Source organism: Dreissena polymorpha, chromosome 9 (genome assembly GCF_020536995.1).
Source record: "Dreissena polymorpha isolate Duluth1 chromosome 9, UMN_Dpol_1.0, whole genome shotgun sequence".
NCBI classification, from domain to species: domain Eukaryota; kingdom Metazoa; phylum Mollusca; class Bivalvia; order Myida; family Dreissenidae; genus Dreissena; species Dreissena polymorpha.
The window spans coordinates 103,732,031-103,757,751 of NC_068363.1; the positions used below are offsets into that span (position 1 = coordinate 103,732,031).

At 34.5% G+C, this 25,721-nt stretch overlaps 2 protein-coding genes across 2 annotated transcripts in view; both read right to left on the reverse strand.

Annotated features, from left to right (window-relative positions):
- LOC127845462 (uncharacterized) overlaps nucleotides 1–25,092 on the reverse strand; it is a 43,669-nt gene extending 18,577 nt beyond the window's left edge. Inside the window, exon 1 of the mRNA XM_052376390.1 lies at nucleotides 25,032–25,092. The gene's annotated coding sequence lies outside the window, so the exon portion shown is untranslated. The remainder of the gene's footprint in view (nucleotides 1–25,031) is intronic.
- LOC127845461 (uncharacterized) lies at nucleotides 793–7,321 on the reverse strand. The gene is made up of 2 exons (XM_052376387.1): nucleotides 7,204–7,321; nucleotides 793–6,725 (listed from the first exon to the last, which is right to left on the reverse strand). Exons 1-2 carry the CDS (start codon nucleotides 7,318–7,320, stop codon nucleotides 5,376–5,378), a joined length of 1,467 nt encoding a protein of 488 aa, XP_052232347.1. The 5' UTR covers nucleotide 7,321; the 3' UTR covers nucleotides 793–5,375.
- Nucleotides 25,093–25,721: the final 629 nt, after the last annotated feature.

A 25,721-nucleotide genomic window follows, 5' to 3' on the forward strand; every position in this document is an offset into this window, starting at 1 on the left:
TGACTGTTCCAAGGCTTTGATCAACATGTTTATCGTTTGTGTTCTTTCATTAAAAAGTAGTTGATAAGAACAAGAATTTTTCTCCTGATATATGTTCTGGTGTTGTATTGTTAGTTGTATTATACTTTGTTTAACGATGAAAGTTATTTATTCGTTCAAAGAAAACATGGGTCTCGCAGTCAGTTGCTATTATTCTATCATTTAAATTCAGGGGGTCATACTATGTGTAGACTTAAATACGTACGATTACATAAATAATGAACATTATTTTACTTTAATTACTTGTTAGAAAGAAAGGAACATGTGCAACAGACATTCAAAGAATGTCTTAAAGCTCTCAAAGTGGAGAATGATCTTTGTCTTTCGCGGATGAGCACCTTCTACAATTAAACTGATGAACGTACTGTGTTTTCAAAAATACCAAGGTTGTTTGTGTGTTTGCTGAATCGTTTTGCTTGAAGCAAACATTAATTTGTAGGTAAATGTATGCTAAGCATGATTTATTGTTCATAAATTTGTAAGGTCATTAAACAGTTATTTTTCGTCAGATAAAAGAACACCTCTAATCAGTTGATTGAGAAGTTTGCTGTCCCTATTTACCACACACTCTAAAAAGAGCAAAATAGCAGTTTCAACTTCAGGTCTCAAGATTTGACAGCCTTCAAAGTCTTCACATCGACACATATGTCAGAAATCATTGTGGAACTTCGAAAATCAGACCATTGAAAGGTTAATACTAACATTACATTAAGTATTCTTTATTTCGTTAATAATATTGTCATAAACAGAACATAACTTAATAACAAATCATAATATTCATTACAACATTTAATGCCACAGTGTATATTTACATGAACTCCATAATGGTTATAGTAGATTTGATTTAAGCTAAATTTAAATCACTAGTTTCAGTATGCAGTGCCGAAGCCATTTGCGGATAAAATGTACATTTGAAGAAATCGTTTATTCAAATATGTAAACAAAGCTGCTGCTACGGAAGTGTTTATAGCTGTCTATCATTCACCTTATGATAAGACATAACAAGAAAAAAAATTGATGAAAAGCATCAAAAGGACAAAATTTAACGGTTCATAATGCGACACAAGTAAAACAATATAAGGCATGATCGTATCTGCAGAAAAATTATTCCATGCAGAATAATTAAACACATATGTTTTCATTCATTATTTAAGTACACATCGGTTTAAAACTCCATGGTTCCGGCTTTTAATATTAAATTGAAAACAGTTGACGTCAATGTTCGTGTAAAATGCAGCATAGTGCAAATACTGAGCAGATATAATTGCATGAAATCAGCATTGTGCAGAATAGAATCAATTACCGTCGCTAATGCACACAAGACATGAAATGCATAATAAATGTCCTAATTAGCGACAATGTTTCATGTTTCTGACGTACTATTTCAAATAATAGTCGATTCTTATTCTGTTTATTTGAATGAATATTGAATAGCATAGTTGTATATATTACATGTTTTAAATATAAAATGTCAGATATTTCTTGTTCACGTTTGTGTCATTGAACTACTACTTACAGTGATTATAGCCTACATATGTATCTTTATGTGATTATTTTTGGCGTTATGAACCAACATCTATAACTAACTTTCTGAAATGTAAACTTTCTTGATATTACAACGAACAAACAAATCAACACAAAAGCCAACGATGAATAGCATTTGTTTAACATAACATACCCCTAATTGTGCGTTTATAATGATTCAACATTGAAGTGGACGTACTAATTTAAAAGAGCTTAATTTCGAATTCCTCTTAAGTCGGACATTGAAAAAGTAAGTTTACGAACATACTGTATACATATTCATCAAAATCATAATCAAATTTACATTATTATAAATTCTGCTTGAAAAGAGGAAATATGCATGGTTCCAATACATGTCTGCATTTACGAAAATATCGTCAATATGCAGCTCTAATATTCATAATAATTATTGTTTTCAAAATATTTTCGCAATTGTTGTATCGTTAGAACGATACACGATTGCATATGTAGTATAGTAAATAGTAAAAAGGTTTATTTGCTATACGGCCACCGGCCCTTGCATATACATACACACATACAAAAAAATGCATATAGATATTATATCAATGTGAACACTTATCTAATTCAACAGTGGTACAGCAAAAAAAGTGTTTCAGTTAACAACATCATTTTACGTCTTTCGACGGCATAGTAAATATACATTGCAATATTTCTTATAATGTTGTCATCACGCGAGGCCATAGCGTTATTAAATTTGTTGATTGTTGGCTGATTGTAAAACCGGGAAGGAATATACGTTTCTCGGAGATCTTCATAGAAAGAACATACAAGTAAGAAGTGATATTCGTTTTCAATATAAGTCTTGCACAAGGGACATAACCTTTCGTTTCGTTCTATATTTATGTATCGCCCATGTTCAATCTTAAGTTGATGTGATGAAGGTCTGAAACGGAAATATGCATTTATAAATTTTCGAATCAAAAGGACGTTAAGGTACTTTTCCCATTCAAAATCTATTTTAAAACCGGTATAAGTTATCAATTATGAAGCATCATTGCAAGAGTGTAACCATGACTGTTTAAATATATCTTTCAAGCGTTGAAAAAAATAGAACAAACATATGTTTTCATTTACAACACCTTGTTCATTCCAGACATACCCAAATATTACAGAAAATAAATGTTCACGTAGTGATGAGACCCAATTTTTATAACCTAAACAATCATACACTTTTAACATTTCATAACATTTTTTACATTTCTAGTATTTGGCATGTTTAACAAACGCAACCAGAATTTAATGACACGCTTACATGTTATATACAGGATATCTTCAACAATCGCCAAGTACAGCCATATTACATGTATGTAATGGTGCTCTCATAAATCTCTTGCAAGCATATATATGGACACGTTCGACAACATCAAAGGATTTTAGTCCCCAAAGCTCTGAACCATAGAATAAGATAGGCATAACCTTGGAATCACTTAGCTTGAAATAACAGTTATATCCTATTGGCATATATTCGTACAAAGAAGATATCAGCAATAGAATCACACGTTTTGCTTTAACAGCCATATTTTCCGACATTTTATACATTGACATAGTCATAGCCTACATAATTGAACCCGTTAACACATTCTTAGTTTTCATTGGCATAATACCAATTTTCCCTTTAGGATAACCTTCCCCCGTTTTTAAAAACGACTACTTTAGTTTTTTAACAGTAACTTCTAGTTTATATTCAAGGCAAAATTCGTGTAAATAATTTAATTGTTGTTTTAGTCCAGAAATAGTATCAGATGCTAACGCAACATCATCAGCGAATGACAACATACGTATTTCAATATCATATGGCGTTAGTGGTATACCCCTTATATGCTTGCTTTTAAGATATTCATATAAATCATTTAAATAGACAAAATAATGTCGGGCTTGAATTACAACCTTGCAGTAGACCCATAGGACAGTGGATTATGTCACTTCTGTATATAGACCCTTCATGGCATTTAACAATTTTTCTATGATGTTATTTTTTAATAGCTTGTGATATAATTTCCCCCTGTCGACGTAATCAAATGCCTTTTTAAAATCAACAAAAGCAACATATAAAGTTTTACCTTTTCTACACAAATATTTGTTGATTATTGAGTAAAGAACATGCGTTATCAATCGTTGAATACCCTTTTCTAAAACCGGCTTGTGAATCTGTTATGCGCCCATATGCTTCAACATAGAACGTTAATCTTTTGTTTAGTATATAAATATATATTTTAGTATATAAATATATATTTTACTGAAGATATCTATAAGGTTATACCCCTGTAATTGTCAGGGTTATGTGTGGGTCCTTTTTTATGTAACGGTATCATTACAGAGCACGCCCATTTTTGAGGGAAGTAACGTGTACTAAAAATCTTATTCAAAATAATATTAACAAAAGATAGAATAATATCAATGCTGTATATGAAATGTTTAGCTAGTAAAACACCAGAATTGGCTTTAGAAGGGTTTAAACATTTTACTGCTCTAATATTTCTTTATCTGAGATAGAAGAATTGAATAATTCATCCTGACATTCGTCAATAGTAATATTTTCTCCGACAATATTAACATCAAACATTGTGTCATCTGTATCATGAGTATGCCTATTAAAAAGTGTGTTAAAATGGTCGTACCATTGTTCACAAGATATATTTGTTTTATTTATCTTCTTTTTTTGCAGCTTTATTTTGTTCATCCAAAAAGCTTTTTGATCGCGAACTGAGTTAGTAAGTGTATTTATCACTTTTGCTTTGCATTCATAACGTTTCTTATTACACAAAGTGCGATAAGCTGTTTTAATTGACATATAAATATTTAAATTAGTGACAATTTTATAACGCCGAAAATTTCGCAGAGCCCTATTGACTTCAGTTTTATCATTCTTACAGTCCCGGTCAAACCAAGTTGATTTGGTAAACCGTTGTAAACAACGTTTTCGCCTGGATACTGAGTGCTTATTACAATTTATTAAGACGTCTTCAAGTTTTGTCACAATTTCGTCAATTGGCATGCTTGTGTTTTCAAAAGTAAATGACATTCCATTATCATCTATTAACGACTGTTAATAGTCTTTTTAAATGGCAATATTGTCGGTACTAAAGTCGGCTATGATTTTAATACTTTCATGGTTTTGGTTTGAAGTATCAGATTTATATGAGTTTGTCTTTAATTTTAATACAATAGGTAAATGGTCAGATGAGCAATCATGGCCAACAAACAGATCTTGTACAATATCAAATATTTCAGAACGACCAAAAAAATAGTCAATTACGCTGCAATCGTTGGAGCTAATGAATGTATAACTACCTTTATCTTGATCGTCCACACATCGACCATTGAAAATAAACAATTCATAAGCTTTACATAGATTAAGAAAATTTCGACCGTAATTATTTAAATGGGAATCACTTGATATACGTTCACGCATACGAGGGTTAATATAAAATATTTCTTCTTAATCATGAAATATTTGCAAATTTGTGTTAACATCAATAAAATCAGGTTACTGTCCTGTTCTGGCATTCAGATCACCAGCCAGCAAAATGTGTTGTTCTGCGTATATACATTTAAGGCATTAGCTAATTCATAAGAATCGACCGTATACACATACATAAAATTTGTCCATTTGAAAATATTTTAATTTGGGATATGTGTTCAACTAATGTAATTATTAAAAAAAAAATGCACACATTTTACCCACCCATATATATGATGTCACCAAACTACATTCAACTCAGATAACAATCAAATGTTCAGGTATATGCACTTAATAATAGACGTGCATAAGTAAATTTAAAAAAGTAAAATTACATTAGCATCCTTTCAAAAATCTCATTCAGATAATTCACGCAACTTCCTTCCCCTATCATCTTTCGACTGACCTCACTCACGATCTGTACTATACGTATTAGTATCGAGTTCTGCATACTATCCGATTCATTAACAACACCATCCACAACCAAGCACTGTTCGCGTCTGTTTATGCATTTCAGTACCAACAGTTCAATCTCTAATCTCCTATTGCAGTACCAGAACAAAGGAACAGGGTGAGATACTATTGCTTGCCTTATCTTCGGCAATCTGAGTAATAATTTTGGACCTTCGTTGATCATGTCGGAAATTGTTTCCACCCATGTTCGCTGTTGTTTTTCGTTCATGCCACATGAGTCCATTAGGTTTCTCTCTGGTATCATATAATATGAAAGGTTAGTCGTTGATAAAGCAGTTCTTAGTTTTCTTAATCCTTCACAAAGCCAGTTAAACAAATTCTTTTCAGTAAAACATTCTTGATGATTGTTCTCCGCAAGCCAAAAAACTAAGTTTTTTACGGTGTAAGATGTAATTTCCTTTTTTATTGGTTTTAATATATCCTTAACCACCATTTTTAATATAACATATATGTAGACCTGTGTGTTATTAAGACTGCTCACAAGTTCATTTTCCCCCGTATTAAAGCATATTCTCCACTCGACATATTTGAATTCACTCCCTTTATGTCCAACTGGAGTGACGAATGCTCTCAATGATACAACTTTCTGCACGATATCCGGTGGTGGCCAATTACGACGACGTTCAGCCCATCTTTGAAGTATGCTAGGGCAGTCACAGACAAACGAAGGTACTCTGTCTAGGCGGTATGCGCCATCTGACGACGGTAGTGATGGTCCTGCACGTGAATGACGAACCTCGCCTGGCCCAAGTGTGGCGCTATTAAGTACATAAATATACAAGTCACTGATCAGAAAGGAGCGCCCAGTTTCATCATCATACAGGGCATCACGCAGATTGTGGCAAAACGCTGTACCACGTAGCTTTAGTAATAGCCTACAATGTCCGTGGTAGCAGCTACCGGTGTTTAATGTAAACAAAGTAGTCTGCCTTGGTAACATATCACCAGGCAATCCGTCTCCTAAACACATGACATCTCCGTTTACAAACATATTGTCCGTGTCACTCTCATAGAAGCTTGTCAGCCCCTCTGCTTTGCTACCCGTAGTGATGATCTTAAACCCACCAGGATATCGTGCATTTAACAGCCTATCATTCTCCATATAGGCGTCTCTACGTGCCTTTCTGATGTGAGACCCAAACCCCAGCCAGGTCATCACATTGCACATCTCCACTGAAGCATTTTCCCACTGAGTCTGATATTGCCGCTGAAATTAATATAAAATGTCGAAAATTTATGAAATGCAAGCAAAACATAATTAAAATGAACATCATTCGTAGAATACCCTAAACATACTTATTATAATACTAGTACCACTACTTTTACAACTACTTCTTTTACTAATAACTACCACTACTATAACAGTACATTACTAGTACAACTCCAGCAACTAATCACCACCACCACCACCACCACCACCACCACCCACCACCCACCACCCACCACCACCACCACCACCACCACCACCACCACCACCACCATTTTGCGAAATAATCGTTGATTTTGAGTATTTGTTACTATTTTTTTTTGTTCTGCATTTCATCATTCTCTTCACTTTTGGGGAAATTTCGCCGTATTAACGCATAAAATCCGTCTACATTTATTAAATAACAAGAAGTTTTCCCGACGGTTCATGCACCATTGGATTTCAGGAAATGATATACAAATCTGAAGAAAGGACAAACCTGAGAATGTTGACTGTAAATCCCGCCGCGACGTAGCACATATTCATGTCCTGATTCATCGTGCCAGTAGCCACCCTTTGCCATCTGTTTAATTATGTACAAACAGTTTAAGGACATATACATGTTGGCCTTTGTTTAATTTTTACCAATCAAGTGTGCATGGCTCTTATGTTGTGTGTAACAAACATACATATAAATAGTTTAGCATGGTATATATCATTTAAAAAAATTAATGCTTATCCTCGTTGGTTTAGTTACATTTGTTGGACATCGATCATCTCCATATATAAATTGAACATGTCTGATCGGTTATATTTTACAATCAGTCATTCAGGCCTACTACATTGTCGATTTGCAGTGTCATTAGAATATTGAGTTCATTTACTTTCACAACTACAAGCGGCCAATCATATTAATATCGGTAATAAAAATTTACAATAAAATCAATAAATGCATTGAACTGATATGTTACAACTGCAAAATACATATGAATCATACAAACGACTGAAACGAGTGACTCAAAAAAAGTTTAACCACTAAAACTTCTAATGCAACTGGTAACTTCCAAATTTATCCTGTCTCACAGTGTTCTCCGGAAGCACCGGCGGCCGGCGATTTCGCCGGTTACTAACAATCTAGGCGCCGGCTACTTTTCTAAAAAATATACATTCGAAACGCCACAAAAACGCCTGTGTTTATACAAATTTTGACGCCATACTTTCGCTTTTGTGTTTAAACAAACTAGCTCGAAGTTAATATTCTAATGCGCATTATTTTCGCGCAGAGACAAGCACGGATAAACGATCGATAGTTCGTATCTTTACGTAACAGTTTTTCACCGCTTTATTGCACGCTCGTTTAGGGCGGATATTTACGAACACAGGTATTTTTAGCTAACTACAGTAAGTTTACGGCTGGCTAATTTAACCTTCGACCGGTCATTTTCCAATTAATGCGCTGTATTTAAAGCGTTTGTTTGAAATAGTTGTTTAGAAGCAGACGTCACGATGCCTTCACCTAAATCAAAGCGCTGAAGGCACTGAAGATGTTCGCTATTGCATAATTTAACACGCAATTCATTTTTCAAAATCAATCGCAAGTTTGAAATGAACACACGCCATTCAACTTTAAAAAGTGTGTGTCATAGCGCACGGGTCGAGTTTTGTGTGCACTTTTTATCATCCTTATTATTTCATAGAAATAACTAAGACAAAATAAAAACAGCATGCTTTTTTGGAAGTTCTGAAAACAAAGAAAGTATGATGAAAATGGTAATGAGAACTTAATAAAAGAAAATTTGCAGTCACCATCATATTAAAGGAATATTTTTTCTAATATCAAATGACTATCTCACCAAGAATATAAATTCATAATGAAAGTTCCGTGTACAAAACTTTTGATTTTTGACACCATATACAAATTCAAAATATACAATAATCTTCGTATCTTGTATATGGAGGAATAAAAGTATATAAACATTGCTGTTTATGCTTTACTTGTTACCCGAGCAGTTCACACGGTGTCAACAACGCTAACATAAACATAGGTATAGAGCACTAATGCGCTTTTAGGCGAAGCTGTTTCAGTTTTCATCTTAGTGACTTTAACATAACGCCAACACACACGCATGAATATTTTCGAATATTTAATAAGCTGATTCGAGATACAACCTCTGAATTTTTGCTACATCACTGCGTATGTGCTCAATTCAAAGGATGTAGCGCTGTTCAGTGTAAGGAATTCCGGACTACTCTCTGTATGCTCAAACGACACAAATTGTGGCCCTGTTACAATTACGCGTTACAATCCATCTCGCAGAATTTCAATTTCGCCTCCAAGATGAGAAAACAATCATTAGCGAAATAGTATAGTGTCACGATAAGTAAAAATCGTTTAATTATCATACCACAATATTTGCCGTACTTGGTCAGCACGTCTGGAAATCATTCCTTAATGCGTCGATAGGCTGCCATTATTAACAAGTTTGCTATTTTGAATTCAATTTTGTATCAAAAAGCATTGTTTTTAAATGTGGGATTTTCAATTCGCAATGAGATTTGTAATGAACCTCGTCATGCGAAAATGGGTCTTATTCCATATGCGCCCATCATATAAATAGCCCACTCAGCTATCCCTCCTTCTGGTAAGGAGAAACATAACATATTGAGTGATTTTAAAGCGAACAGCGTCGCCTATGGCCTGACTGCGCAAGAGCACATGTTGGGTTTAACAAACGCTTGCCGAAACGCATAAGACCCATTTTCGCATGACGGCGCTATTGACGTGTGATTTAAATATGACGAAAGAAAACTGCGTTTAAATCAAATATAAACATACGATATATTTCGATAATGAAGAAAGATACTCATAACAAGGCATATGAGGACACATATGAAGTGCTCTCCCGTAGTATATTTTTTATTTACTCACACTAATGTGTGGTTTGACAATGCTAACACACATTTCATGCGGTGAATATGCAGCTTACAAGGGAAAAACACAACACAATAGTTTAACTTTTGTTTAATTGTATTCAATTATTTAGAAAAGTAAATTGCTAACTTTATTTCAAAGTCGGCGTATACGCCGACTACATTTTTAAAAGACATGTATTGTTATAAATATATTTAATATAATATATTTAGTTGTTTTCGGTTTTAGCGATTATAAAGCATTTTCGAGGTTGCCTATAGTATGCCTGAGTAATTGATGAACTCATATCCAACTGTCAATGTATTGAGAACTGTGAATATAAACAAGCTAACCCTTCTACTAAGCTTCTACTATTGCGTTGCTAGCACCCGTAAATACAAAAGATCGCCGCTATGTGTTGAGAACCAAGAACGCTTTCCAGAAGTACCCGATGTAGTAGCTTCAACGAGGTTATGAAACAGGTCATTCGTATTATTATTATAAATTATTTGTTATATTCGGGTTAAGCGATTATGATTTTTTTTAGTCTATCGTATCGCTGAAGTTATTGTTGAACTTATGTTCAACGTTTTATAAATTGAGAATATAAATAAGCGTCAACTTTTTCCCAAATCTCTCAATTTACGACCTGTACTACGTCATTGAGTTGTATGTGAGAGCGTAACCTATTGCGTTGTTATCGCCCGTAAACTTTCCTTTGTTTATCGACAGGCGCATCTATTAATAGCCTCATATCATGAATGCCAAAACACCCGCGAAAAAGAACCACGTGACCAAAAAAGACGCTAAACGCAAATACCATGCGACTACGACTTTAATTATGTAAGAACGCTCCGCAATTCCTCTGAAGCCGGGGCCTTGTGATTGCTTTTACGTAAAGAATTGACCTCTAACTGAAGTAAGCAAAGGAAACGCAGCACCTAATTGACCCATTCCTTCTATGTGCGAAGGCAGATTGAATTTTACTAATGTACGGTTTGCCTATTATAACACACATTATAATGCGGTAAATATGCGACTAAAAGTAAAAAACACTATAATTAAACTTTTGTTTTTAATTAAGTTATTTAGAAACCAAAATTCCAAACCTTATTTCAAAACAGCAAGACTACATTTTTTAGAGAATATTCTTATTATATTTAAATGTTTTTTTAACAGTTTCAGCGATAATGAATCATTTTTATGTTGTCTATCGTATCCCGGTAATAATTGTTGAACTCGTGGTCAACGTGTTATTAATTGAGACCTGTGAATATAAACAAGCGTAACCTTATACTAGTGCGTAATTCTCACCCGGACTCCCCTTTGTTTATCGCCAGCCTCAGATTTATGAATGAGATGAGCGAAAAAACTACGTCACGCAGACGCAGCAGAAAGTGGACTATTTTAATCATTCATAAACAATCTCCTCCGCGACACGTGCAATACGATCATTGTTTTTTTATTCTTTTCTATAAAACACCATTCGAAACTATTGCATTTAACACGATATTAATATAATGTTTCCATTTGTGAATAAACATAATTGGAGAACTCAAACCTCTTGCATAAATTATACAACTCTTTCTTCGCGCGTAGTGTAAGCGGGAATTGGGCTAATCATACCCAGGCCGTATCGACCTGAATTTTACATCCAGCACATTAGACGGTCGCTAAAGCGACCATCTAAAAAAGACTTACACAGTGCCAAGTAGACACAAGTCAAAGAACCCTCGCAGATTTTTGTAGGCGAATTCAAGGTAGAATGAAAAATCCATAAATAGACCCATTATATATACGATCAAAACTTATTAGTTGATGTGAGAAATCATTTATAACTCAGCAGAAATCATTTATAACTCAGCACCTTGCATGTAATCGGTAGACTTTGTAATGTTCTTCTGCATTCATTAACGGCTGCTACGTGGAGTTGCTTTGTTTATACCAGTACAAAATCGGTCATATTTATAAAGATGATTGTATGAGATACTTGTGTCGGACACGTTTGATATATAACGCGCTTTTTTTTCAAATTAATACTGTGTATTAGCAATGGATAATTGTACACGCCTTTGTATAAAGAATAGTTATGAATTTGAATATAAGCGTGCACACCAAGCCCTTGACATAGCGCATGACTCTGACTCTAACTCTGATTCAGATTGTTGAAATAAAAAAAGTTGCAATTAAAATGCATTTTTTAAATTTTAGAGATTTCAAATAAATATTTCATTTTCTATGACAAATGCTTTATTACTTTCATAAAAAAAACACCCTAAAATGCGCCAGATCTGCATTTCACTCCATTAATTAATTTTTTCCCCATACCCCCCTGAACGGAGGGGATACCCTTCCCAAACCTACCCCGCTCGCCGCTTCGCGGCTTGTGAACACGGCATGCCGTGTGCATTATCGCCGGCTACTCTGTTACTATCGCTGGCTACTCCGTTTTTTACGGAGAACACTGGTCTCACTTTTGACTTAAGTGACTTTATCACAAATTGTGACATGTTTTTAAGTAATTTAATGCCTTATCTAGATACACATGTAGATTGAACGGATTTCAATACTTATGTTTCAAGCTTGGCCAACAGGGATACGAACTGTAGTCATAAAGATTAAGTTGCTATTTCCCTAACCTCTCTGCAATCTTTACAATTTGTAGCGAGCAGTACGCATTTTTTTATGTAAGCGATCTTTGAGTTGACAAATGTCTCCAAGAACAAGTGGAACATTAGTTAATTCGTTACTTATAACCCTTTTTTTCATTAGATGATAACTCCTAAACGAATAGATGTTTTCAGTTTATGTAAAAGTCGGTAGTGATATTTTGCACTCTTGCTTACACGGTTTTGTTATTGTTTGAATATGTGACAGAAAGGCACATATAGAAATAAGTCGATTCATTAAGATGACTGTATACAATTTAACAGAAATTAAATCAGGTGTGTATGCAATGTATCATAAACCTCATTGTGAACAAGAAATAATTCCGTTCATATACACGGTAGGATCAAGCAACTGCACATTTGATAGAAGAACAGCTAAAATAGATTTTAAGAAGCTGCGAAAACATTAAAATTAGTACATATAAGCATTGTTTTGAGAAAACTTGGCATGTACGTAAAGTGTCGTCCCAGATTAGCATGTGCAGTCCGCACAGGCTAATCAGGGACGACACTTTCCGCCTAAATTGGATTTTTGCTAAGAAAAGACTTCATTCAAACGAAAAATGTCATTAAAGCGGAACGTGTCGTCCTGTGCGGACTGCACAGGCTAATCTGGGACGACACTTTACGCACATGCATTATGCCCAGTTTTCTCAGAACACGACTCATATTAAAAACATTAGCTCAAGCAGTCTCGTACTTAACATGACCGGATTGTAGTCAGTAGGATCTTCCATTCGATCTAAACTTCATCTGGTTGAAACAGATGGTCGTAAAAGTAATCCGATCAATGGATCAACGATTTATTTGTTTGATCGAGTCATGGTATGTATTCAATACTGCCCGTACAGTAATATGATACAAGTTCGTAGATAATGTATAAGCATTTAAAAGATCAAAGTAATGTTTATCAATTACAAAATGGTACTTATTCCAGTGTATTAAATGAAAACACTATTGTGCTGATAAGTACTTTTGTTTTCAAATGAATACACTGTGATGATTAGTACTTTCGTTTTCACAAATACTGGGAATCCCCAGTGTATTCCTAATTTTTCGACTAAGTTATGATTGTTTTTATAACTTGTGCAAACTGAGTTAACATCAATATAAAGATACATTCGAATATAAAATACATAAATTCATTATTTTAGCAAAACATGTTTACAGATGTAAAATAATCTAGGCTCTACTTTCGATTCTAAAATAAATGCGGTAGCCTACTTTAAAGAAATTAGACATATTTGGAAACCAGTAAAAGGCAGTATTAAATACATTGATGCTTCATATGTTATAACTACTTTATATTTTAAATAAAATATGGTACAATATTGAGCTATACACAACTTTGTTTTTAAAATTACTAATGGAAAGAAGAGATGAGAAACAAACCTCTGACATATTTTTATCCATTTCTGTGTCTCTTTTCCATAAACTACATAGTTACGTTCCATAACCGAGCCATGGGCTACTAGTGAATGTGTAGGCCTTAAAGAATCTGCCTTTGTTATATACAAATACCGCTTTTTAAAAGCACATTTTCAAGTATAATCATAATTTGCGATCTCGTGAGGTAATACACAGTTGAAGGGTGGCGCAATATTATGTTTCGTATGATTTTAAGTATTGTTTGTTAATTGCATTTGTTTCTTAAAGCATGGAATTGTTATGCGTATAATATTTATATTAAGGAGCGAATGTTATTAGTACAAAGGACATACTAGTATACAACAATACAAAATACCGGATTGACTACATTTCTATGGCATAGCAGGTTTCGTGGTCGAATGAGGTGCTTTATATTTCTTTACTATTAATTACTTCACTGACTTTTACATCAGCCCAGAAAACAAAATGGGGCATTTGTAGTGGTTTTAAGCATTTTTAAAACCTTTGCTATTAAGTGCATATATTGTAAAATCGCTCTTAAAATTCGACTTGTTTCTGTATTTATGCATGAGTTGTTAAGCGGTTAGCCCAGTGGTTGGAACATGCGCTTTCCACTTAGACGACCGGTTTCAATCCACGTTCCCGACAGAATGTGAGCTTGGTTGGTGGTCACCACCCCGACCAGGTGGTGACTACTCCGTTTACTTCGACGTCCCCCACAGCGCAAGACCACACTAACTTTGAAATATTTCAGTAAAAACAAATAGCTGGAAATTGAAACTATGATTTAAAATCTGTCATAACTTTCGTGAGTCAAGTAAGTGAATTAGGTAGGAGTCTTGTGGCGTTCGTCTAGTACTCATAAAATACGCAAGGAAGGACCTCATAAACTCCGAAATACACCCCCACCCACACACACACACACACATTTTTTTCAAAAGGCGTAATGATCGGTTACTTTTGTACAATAGGATTTCGACAACGATCGTTTGTATCCGTGAAGCCAGTGCACTGGTAGAAGTGTAGTCGCCTGTTTGTAGGTAACGAATGCGCACATACTTACCTTCTTTGTACTTTAAAGAGTTATTAACGAAAACTGATTAATAAATAAAAAAACATATCATGCAAAGCAAAGCGTTTTGAGCTACTCTGACCGATCCCCCTCACGTATTTCCATGCCATGCTGCACATTTTTCAGCGGCGCAGGACATTAACAAAAATACAATATTGTTGCAAAAAAATATATTAACGAAAACCTTCCTGTTCAACCTTATTTAATTGGAAACAGATTTCATAAATCATTTAACATGGTAGTTATATAAAAAAAAATAGTCCCCTGAAAAATGAACACGAATAATTAGACATGGATGTCTCTCAAACAGGTCGTTTAACAGACCTCTCCAGTGTCGCTGTCATATCCGGTTAGCAGACTCAAATTCTTACAAAAGTGGCTCGTCATCTTCATCGTCCTCATTCATAATAAGTTTAAATATGAAAGAGTATTTTATACACATTTTGATATTTTTTCTCTCCATCTTCCCAAACAAATATGTTAATCAACTTTGCTACGTAATTCTACGTAAACGTATTAGCACATTTTATTCTGGGAGGACTCAGTCTCTAATCAATTACTCAACACGTACCATCCCAATGCCACATCAATGCTCTTTAAAAAAAATATACACAGCAAAGCAAACACCTGCCATATAAACACATATTTTATCAAGATTAATTAAATCGTTAACATTTTATATATGTGCCATTATAACTTGCGGTTGATCCCTGTTTATGTTTACTTACAGCGGTAAGTCTATTGTTGCATTGCGCGTGAGAAGGAAAAAGTGTTCTTCTGCATTTCTTCACAAATCCGTTAAAAATATGCTTAGTTTAATTTAAGAAAACAGGTATTCATTAAAACCCCGCATTACATCGTAAAGAGGAGCACTTTTGTCCAGACAGACATGATGAAACAAACCGGTTTTGCAATTTAGTTTGTGTAAGGCTATCATAAGAATAAATACTTTTCGAAATCCGTTCTAGCTAGATCTTCTACGTGCCAACCTCGTGCACTCAAATTTGACAAACATATTAATTCACTATAAAATATTGCTGATAGAACAATGGGCATCAATGCTGAAGATTTGGAAGGAATCAATAACAATGTTAGTGCTACAACAAACGTAAATCAGTAAAATCAGTTAAATAGATTCAGGATTAAAGTATCGAGTGTTACGAAGTAGTAACAAAGTAGTAACGAAGTAGTAACGAAGTAGTAACGATGTAGTAACGATGTAGTAACGATGTAGTAACTATGCAGTAACGATGTAGTAACGATTTAGTAACTGGACTAGATTAGACTAGGCTAGAAAAAGCCAATATATTGTTGACAAGTAGAAATGGTGATGACACCCGACCGAAAACTCGCGGATGGCCATTATTTGAAAAGAAAACTTATTTCGAGCTTATTGGAAAATAAATTTATATTCTCTGTTTTGTTGCATACGTACAATAGTTATATTTGTAACTGTTTTACGAGTCTGATGGCTTAAAATTATTTTCAGTAAAAGACTAAAAGTACAAGGAAGAGGCGAGGGAAAAATAAAAAGTTAAAGGAGAAAACAGCAGCTTCATCTAACATCTCAACCCAAGGGGTTGAAACTCAATATGCATAGAGAAGCGTAGAACTATGTTTCGCTTGTGACGAACCAAGTCATCGTAATGGAGCAGCTGAATGTTCAGCAAACAGCTCGAACAATATGATAAGTTAATTAGTGTATAGACCCATGTTATCGGAAAATTGGTAGTTTCCTTTTCGTAAACTTACAGAAAGTTTTAAAAGTCGACATTGCTTAAAAAGATCCGTGTATAGAAACGCTACTACAATTCTAACATTGCTCCTCGGGTGGAAGTGCGAGCTTTAGGATCTCGTCAGTATATTGAAGTTGATCATGTCTCCGTTGATTGTCAGTCCGAAAATATTGATTTTTTAAAATGGTCTGCAGAATTAAAATCACAATTGAGCTTCTGCAGTTGATGAATTCCATATGCTACAAGCCATGCACATGATGTAGATCCATCAATGTCTGTCTCGGCTCAAAGTTGTGCTGCTGCATTTGATTATTGACGGAATCAACCTGGCATCTGTTGGTGAAGTTTGTTGGTCGGGAGAAAAGTTTGTAGCCAAAACTAATATAACCCTAGATCCTCCCCCCCCCCCCCCACACACACACACACACAAAAGAAAAAGCTAATAACAACACATGAGAATCTTAAATATGAATTAAACTATTATCGGCTACATGTAAGCTGTATTAACAACAACTGCTTGTGAAAGATCTGTGAAATGTTTGGGAAACAACTCTAGCACGCGGTATACTATTCTATTTTATAACAAGCAATTTTCGTAGTTATCATCCAATTATGATACTTAATACATTCAATTAAACATTTCAACCCGGCAAGTATGAGAAGGCCAAAGAGGGAATAGAAGAATAGAAAAACAACCCACTTTTCAGTTTCTCTAGAGATATAAAAATGTTAAAACTCTTCTGGAGTAAAATTCAGAGGAAACTCCTTATAATTTTCGTAAAAACATTGCTGTACATAGCAAACGGCCGCTGGATTATGTACCAGATCTGATTGAACATAGGGCTAATCTATCAAGTTGGAGTGATTGCAATCAAATAATCAATAAACTGGTTAATATTCTTTATTCTTTACTCAATAGCATGTCAAAAATATCTTGACCATTGCACTAATCAAATTTAAAATAGTGTATTCATTTATTTTAAAATAAACAGTTAATGCTATAATATTAATGAACCAGAAAATGAAGTCTGACACGATGTGCTTAACAGTTAACCTGACGGTCGGTCAGTAAGTTTGTTGATAGGTGTTTTGGTGTTTGGTTTGTCGGCATAGAACTTATCAGTTTGTGGAGCAAATTCTTTTTAAATTTCTTAAGATGTGCAAAATGTTCTTTTCATGTTCCTGAGTTATTTCCTTGCACATAAATATGTACATTTTGGCTACTATGCTTAGCTTCTGAATACAAAAGGTGAGCATGAGCTTGTTGCCATTCGAGACAGAATAAATACAAGTGGCCGCCTTTTATTCTACTGCAATTAATATCTTTTGCTGGCATGTACATAGATCTACAATTAATTTCTTAGACGTGACTATGCTTTGCGTTGACTGTTCCAAGGCGTCGATCAAAATGTTTATCGCTTGTATTCTTTCATTTAAAAGTAGCTGATAAGAACAATAATTTCTCTTCTGATATATGTTCTGGATTCGTATTGTTAGTTGTATTATACACTCTTTGTTTTACGATGATAGTTATTTATCCGTTCAAAGAAAACATGAGTTTCGCAGTCAGGTGCAATTGTTCTATAATTGAAATTCAAGTTCATACTATGTGTAGGCTTAAATAAGTACGATTACATAAATAATGAACATTATTTTACTTTAATTACTTGATAGAAAGACAGGAACATGTGCCACAGACTTTCAAAGAATGTCGTAAGTCTCTCCAAGTGGAGAATGATCTTTGTCTTTCGCTGATGAGCAACTGCTACAATTAAATTGATTAACGTACTGTGTTCTCAAAAATACCAAGGTTGTTTGTGTATTTGCTGAATCGTTTTGTTTTAAACAAATATTGATTTGTATATAATAATGTATGCTAAGCATAATTTACTGCAAATGAAGATGTATGGTCATTTAACAGTTATTTTTCGTCAGATAAAAAGACATTTACTTCCTTACTCAGTTGATTGAGAAGTTTGCTGTCCCTATTTACCACACACTTCAAGAAGAGCAAGATAGCGGTTTTAACTTCAAGTCTCAAGATTTGACAGCCTATAAAGTCTTTGCATTTACACATCTGGCAGATATCATTGGGGAACTTCAAATATCAGACAATTAAAAGGTTTATACTAACATTACATTTAATATTCTTTATTTCGTTTCTTTATTTCGTTTATAGTATTGTCATGAATAGAGCATAACTTTAATAAACATATCATAGCATTCATTACAACATGTAATGCCACAGTGTATATTTGCATGCACTCTATAATGGTTATAGTATATTTGTTAAGCTAAATATAAATCACTAGTTTCAGTATAGTGCCGAAGCCATTTGAGGATAAAATGTACATTTGAAGAAATCGTTGATTCAAATATGTAAACAAAGCTGCTGCAACGGAAGTGTTTAAATCCATCTATCATTCACCTTATGATAAGACATTTCAAGAAAAGAATTGATGAAAAGCATCTTAGGGACACAATTTGACGGTTCTTATGCGACACAAGTAATACAATATAAGGCATGATCGTATCTGCAGAACGATACGATTCCGTGCAGAATAATCAACCGCATATGTAACTGGACTTTTCATTAATTATTTAAATACACATTGATTTACGACTCCATGGTTCCATATTTCAATATACTGAGCAAGTACGATTACATAAAATAAGCACTGTGCAGATTAGACTCATTTTCCGCCGCTCAAGCGCACAAGACATGAAACGCATCATAAAGTTTCGAATGTCCGGCAATGTTCTGACGTATTTCGTAAACAATTTTCAAGTAAAGAAGTAAAGAAGTCCACTCTTATGCTGTTAATTAGAATAAATATTTAATAGCATAGTTGTATATATAGCATTTTTAAAGTATAAACGGTCCGATATTTCTTGTTCACATTTGTGTTATTGAACAACTGCTTACAGTTATGTTATTATTGTATTATGTTATGAAATATGACCGAAAATTGAAACTTTCTAAAATGTGAGCTTTCGTGACATAACAACGAACAAACAAATCAACACGATAGCCAATAATGCATAGCATTTGTTTATCATAACACGTATACCTCATAGTGCGTTTCTAATGATTTAACATTCAAGTGGACGTTCTTATTAAAACAAATGTTAATTTCGAATTCAACTGAAGTCGGGCATTGAAAAAGTAAGTTTAAGAATATTTTGTATGCGTATTCATAAAAATCTTCATCAAATTTACATTTTTATTAATTCTGCTTTAAAAGAGGAAATATGCATGGATATAATACATGTCTGCATTTACGGTGAATATGGTCAATATGCAAAATTAATTTACATAATTAATATGTTTTAAAATATTTTCGTAATTGTCAATCGTTAGCTATACAGAACGATACAAAATTACAGATATACATTTAAGGCATTAGCTATTTCATTGGAATCGACAATATACACATACACTAAATGTGGTCCATTTGAAAATGTTTTAATTTGGGAAATGTGTACCACTAATTTAATAATGCAAAAAAATCAATATATTTAAACCACCCATATATATGATGACATCAACGTACATTAAAATGAGTTAACAATCAAATGTAGATGTATATGCACTCAATAAAAGACGTGCATTAGTAAATTCAATAAATCAAGCAATAGTTAAATTACATTAGTATCCTTTCAATAATCTCCTTCGGATCATTCACGCAACTTCCTTCCTCAATAATCCTCTGACGAATCTCTCTCACGATATGGTCCATACGTATGATTATCGAGATCTGCATGATATCCGATTCATTAACAACACCATCCACACCATTGCACGATTTGCGTCTGTTCATGTATTTCAGCATCAACAGTTCAATCTCTAATCTCATATTGCAGTACCAGAACAAAGGAACAGGGTGAGATACTATTGCTTGCCTTATCTTCGGCAATCTGAGTAATAATTTTGGACCTTCGTTGATCATGTCGGAAATTGTTTCCACCCATGTTCGCTGTTGTTTTTCGGTCATGCCACATGATTGCATTAGGTTTCTCTCCGGTATCATATAATATGAAAGGTTAGTCGTTGATAAAGCAGTTCTTAGTTTTCTCAATCCTTCACAAAGCAAGTGAAACAAATTCCTTCAGTAAACAATTCTTGATGATTGTTCTCTGCAAGCCAAAAAACTAAGTTTTTTTACGGTGTATGATGTAATTTCCTTTTTGATTGGTTTTAATATATCCTTAACAACCATTTTTAATATAACATATATGTAGACTCGGGTGTTATTAAGACTTCTCACAAGTTCATTTTCCCCCGTATTAAAGCCTATTCTCCACTCGACATGTTTGTTTTCACTTCCTTTATATCCAACTGGAGTGACGAATGCTCTCAATGATACAACTTTCTGCACGATATCTGGTGATGGCCAATAACGACGTAGTTTAGCCCATCTCTGAAGTATGCTAGGGCAGTCACAGACAAACGAAGGTACTCAGTCTAGACGGTATGCGCCAAATGACGACGGTAGTGATGGTCCTGCACGTGAATGACGAACCTCGTCTGGCGCAAGTGTGGCGCTATTAAGTACATTAACATACAAGTCACTGATTAGAAAAGAGCGTCCATTGTCATCGTCATACAGGGCATCGCGCAGAGTGTGGCAACACGCTGTACCACGTCGCTTTAGTAATAGCCCACAATGTCCGTGGTAGCAGCTACCGGTGTTTAATGTAAACAAAGTAGTTGGCCTTGGTAACAAATCACCTGGCAAACCGTCTTCTAAACACATGGAATCCCCTTTTACAAACAGTTTGTCCGTGTCACTCTCATAGAAGCTTGTCAGCCCCTCTGCTTTGCTACCCGTAGTAATAAGCTTTACCCCAGCAAGATTCCGTGCATTTATCAGCCTATCATTCTCAATATAGGCGTCTCTCCGTGTCTGTCTGATGTGACGCCCGAATCCCAGCCAGGTCATCGCATTGCATGTCTCTACTGAAACATTTTCCCACTTAACCTGAAATTGCCGCTTAAATAAATATAAAATGTCGGAAATTTATGTTGAACTGCAAGCAAAACATAATCAAAATGAACAACATCGTAGAAAAGCCTAAAACTAATAATGACATTTCTAGTACCACTACTGTTACAACTACTTCTTTTACTACTAAAACTACCACTACTAATACAGTACATTACTACTACAACTACAGCAACTAATTCTACTACCATTGCTGCTGCAGCTACTGCAGCTGCTATTACGACTACTTTTACTAGTACTTCTACGACGACGACACCGACTATGACTACGACGACGACGATGACTACTTCTACTACTACTACTACTACTTCTACTACTACTACTATTTCTACTACTGCTGCTGCTGCTGCTGTGTTATTGATTCTGCTGCTGCTACTGCTGTTACTAAGACCACTACTACTACTACTACTACTACTACTACTACCACTACTACTTATACTACAAATACTAGTAGTACTACTACAACTACTACAACAGCAACAACTACTATTACTACTACATCTACTACTACTTCTACTACTACTACTTACTACTACCACTACTTTCTACTACTACTACTACTACTGCTACTACTACTACTACTACTACTACTACTACTACTACTACTACTACTACTACTACTACTACTACTACTACTACTACTACTACTACTACTACTACTAAAACTACTACTACTACTACTACTACTACTAACTACTACTACTACTAATCACGTACTACTACTACTACTACTACTACTACTTCTACTAATACTTCTACTCTACTACTACTACTTACTGACTACTTCTACTACTACTTCTACTCTACTACTACTACTACTACTACTACAGCTACTACTACATACTACAATACTACTACTAACTACTACTACTACTACTACTACTACTACTACTACTACTACTACTACTACTACTACTACTACTACTACTACACTACTACTCTTACTACTACTACTACTACTACTGACTACTACTACTACTACTACTACTACTACTACTACTACTCTACTACTACTACTACTACTACTACTACTACTACCACTACTTCTACTACTACTACTTCTACTACTACTTCTACTACTACGACACTACTACGACTACTACTACAACAACAACTACTACTACTACTACTACTACTACTACGACTACTACTACCACTACTACTACTACTACTACTACAACTACTACTACTACTACTACTACTACTACTACTACTACTACTACTACTACTACTACTACTATTACTCCTATTACTACCACTACTACTTCTACTATACTACTACTACACTACTACTACTACTACTACCACTACTACTACTACTACTACTGACTACTTCTACTAATACTTCTACTACTACTACTTCTACTACTTCTACTACTACTACTACTACTACTACTACTACTACTACTACTACTACTACTACTACTACTACTACTACTACTACTACTACTACTACTACTACTACTACTACTACTACTACTACTACTACTACTACTACTACCACTTTTCTACTACTACTACTACTACTACTACTACTACTACTACTACTACTACTACTACTGCTACTACTACTACTACTACTACTACTACTACTTCTACTACTACTACTACTACTGCAACTACTACTACTACTACTACTACTACTACTACTGCTACTACTACTACTACTACTACTACTACTACTACTACTACTACTACTACTACTTCTACTACTACTACTAATACTTCTTTTACTACTACTTCTACTAATAATAATAATAATAACAAGGCTATTGTCAAGCAAAATTGTCCCCTACCGGCTCCACCATTGTCAGAAATTCCACCATTTTCAGATTTTTATTTTTTTGGTTGCCATAGCAACCACAATTTTTGACGTAGGAACGTTATAAACTGACGTGCATAATATCCGTATTGCCATCTATCCATGTTGCAAGTTTCATGAACAAGTATTGAGAACTTTTAATGTTATCGCAGGATCCAGAAAACCACCATTTTCAGCAGTATTTCTAGTCTATCGTTGCCATAGCAACCAAAATTTTTGACGTAGGAACAAAATTAAATGACGTGCATAATATCCATATTGCTATCTATCCATGTTTCAAGTTTCGTGAAAAAATATTAAGAACTTTGAAAGTTATCGCAGGATCCAGAAAAGTGTGACGGACGGATGGACGGACGGACTGACGGACGGACTGACAGACGGAGCGAAAACCGGTAGGGGACAATAATAATAATACTTTACTACTATTACTACTACTACTACTACATCTACTACTACTACTACTACTACTACTACTACTACTACTACTACTACTACTACTACTACTACTACTACTACTACTACTTCTAATACTATTACTACTACCACTACTACTACTACTACTACTACTACTACTACTACTACTACTACTACTACTACAACTACTACTTCAACTACTACTTCTACTTCTACTACTACTACTGCTGCTGCTGATACTGCTGCTGCTACTGCTACTGCTACTACTACTACTACTACTACTTCTAATAATACTACTACTAATACATCTACTACTACTACTATGGTTTTTAATGGTTATTGTTATTTTACGAACTATTTGGCGAAATAATCGTTGATTTTGATTAACGCATAAACTCCGTCTACATTTATTCAATAACAAGATGTTTTCCCGACGCTTCATGCACCATTGGAATTCAGGAAATGCTATACAATTCTTAAGCAAGGACAAACCTGAGAATGTTGATTGTAAATCCCGCTGCGACATATCACTAATTCAGGTCCTGATTCATCGTGCCAGTATCCACCTTCCGCCATCAGTTTAATTATGTACCAACAATTTAAAAACATATACATGTTGGCCTTTTTTTTATTTTTACCAAACAAGTGCATGGCTCTTATTTGTGTGTAACAAACATATAAATAAATAGTTAAGCGTGGTATATATCATTTTTAAAATGTTGGACATTGATCATCGCCATATATTATCTTGAACATATGTGATAGATCGGTTATATTTTAGAATCAGACCTACAACATCGTCGATTTGCAGTGTCATTAGAATATCGAGCTGCATTTCGCTTTCACAACTACATGCAGCCAGCATATTAAGATCGAAAATAAAAAATAACAATACAATCAATAAATGCATGGAAATGAAATGTTACAATTGCAAAATACATATAAATCATACAAACGAGTAACTCAAATATAGTGTTACCACTAAAATTACTTATGCAACTGGTAATTTCCAACGTTATCCTGTCTCAATTTTGACTACAGCGACTTTATCACAATTTGTGAATTGTTTTTAAGTAATGAAACGCCTTATCTAAAAACACATGTAGATTTAACGGACATTTTATGACACTTTTCGTTTATATGAAATCTCTTCTTAGTAAAAATCCAATTTAGGCGGAAAGTGTCGTCCCCGATTAGCCTGTGCGGACTGCACATGCTAATCTGGTGCGACACTTTCGCACATGCATTATGTCCAGTTTTCTCAGAACTCGACTCATATTAAAAACATTAACTCTATCAGTCTCGTACTTTTTATGACCTGCTTGTAGTCAGTAGGATCTTCCAAGCGATCTAAACTTCATATGTTTGAAACAGATGTGAATGTGCGGTGCCGACATGTGCTACCTTCTCAAATCAGGAGGGAAAAAAATAAGTTACACATGACTTTATTAAAATGAACATGGAAAATAAACCATCAATATTCTAATGAAGATTTCTGAAATAAATGTCATAAAAATAAAGCATAATAACAAAATGATTATTTTTTGTCAGACATGCTGCTAATAGTGAACATTAGATTCGTGCTGCCCTTGAGCAAGAATCATGATATAAATCATGATTGTTAGGTAGTTAAAAAAATGTCTTATTTGAAAGGTACGACGCCGACATAGGAAGGACTCGTCCGTGACGAAGTCTTACGAATGAAATGTTTGGTCAATATATATGATGCATGACGTTGATGGTGTGGAGACACCATGAAATTGCCATATACACAAGCAAGATTTGTCTTGTGATGTTACGGCTTTTAATAAAATCCAAAATGCCGTATCATTACAATAGGAAAGTGGTGAGGTGTGTCCTTTAAAAACTGATTACTTATATTCGTTAAGGATTCTGGATCATGCGTGTTTGAACAACGGTAAAAATGATATTTAACACTGTTAAGCATTTTTTTTAAGGAAAATACACATTACTGCGGGGGTACGTACGTAAATGCCC

Coding starts and splice junctions, on each gene's coding strand:
- LOC127845461 (XM_052376387.1), bottom strand. CDS start 7,320: ATGTCCTTAAACTGTTTGTACATAATTAAACAGATGGCAAAGGGTGGC. Junction 6,726..7,203: donor TTTACAGTCAACATTCTCAG/GTTTGTCCTTTC, acceptor TATTAATTTCAG/CGGCAATATCAGACTCAGTG.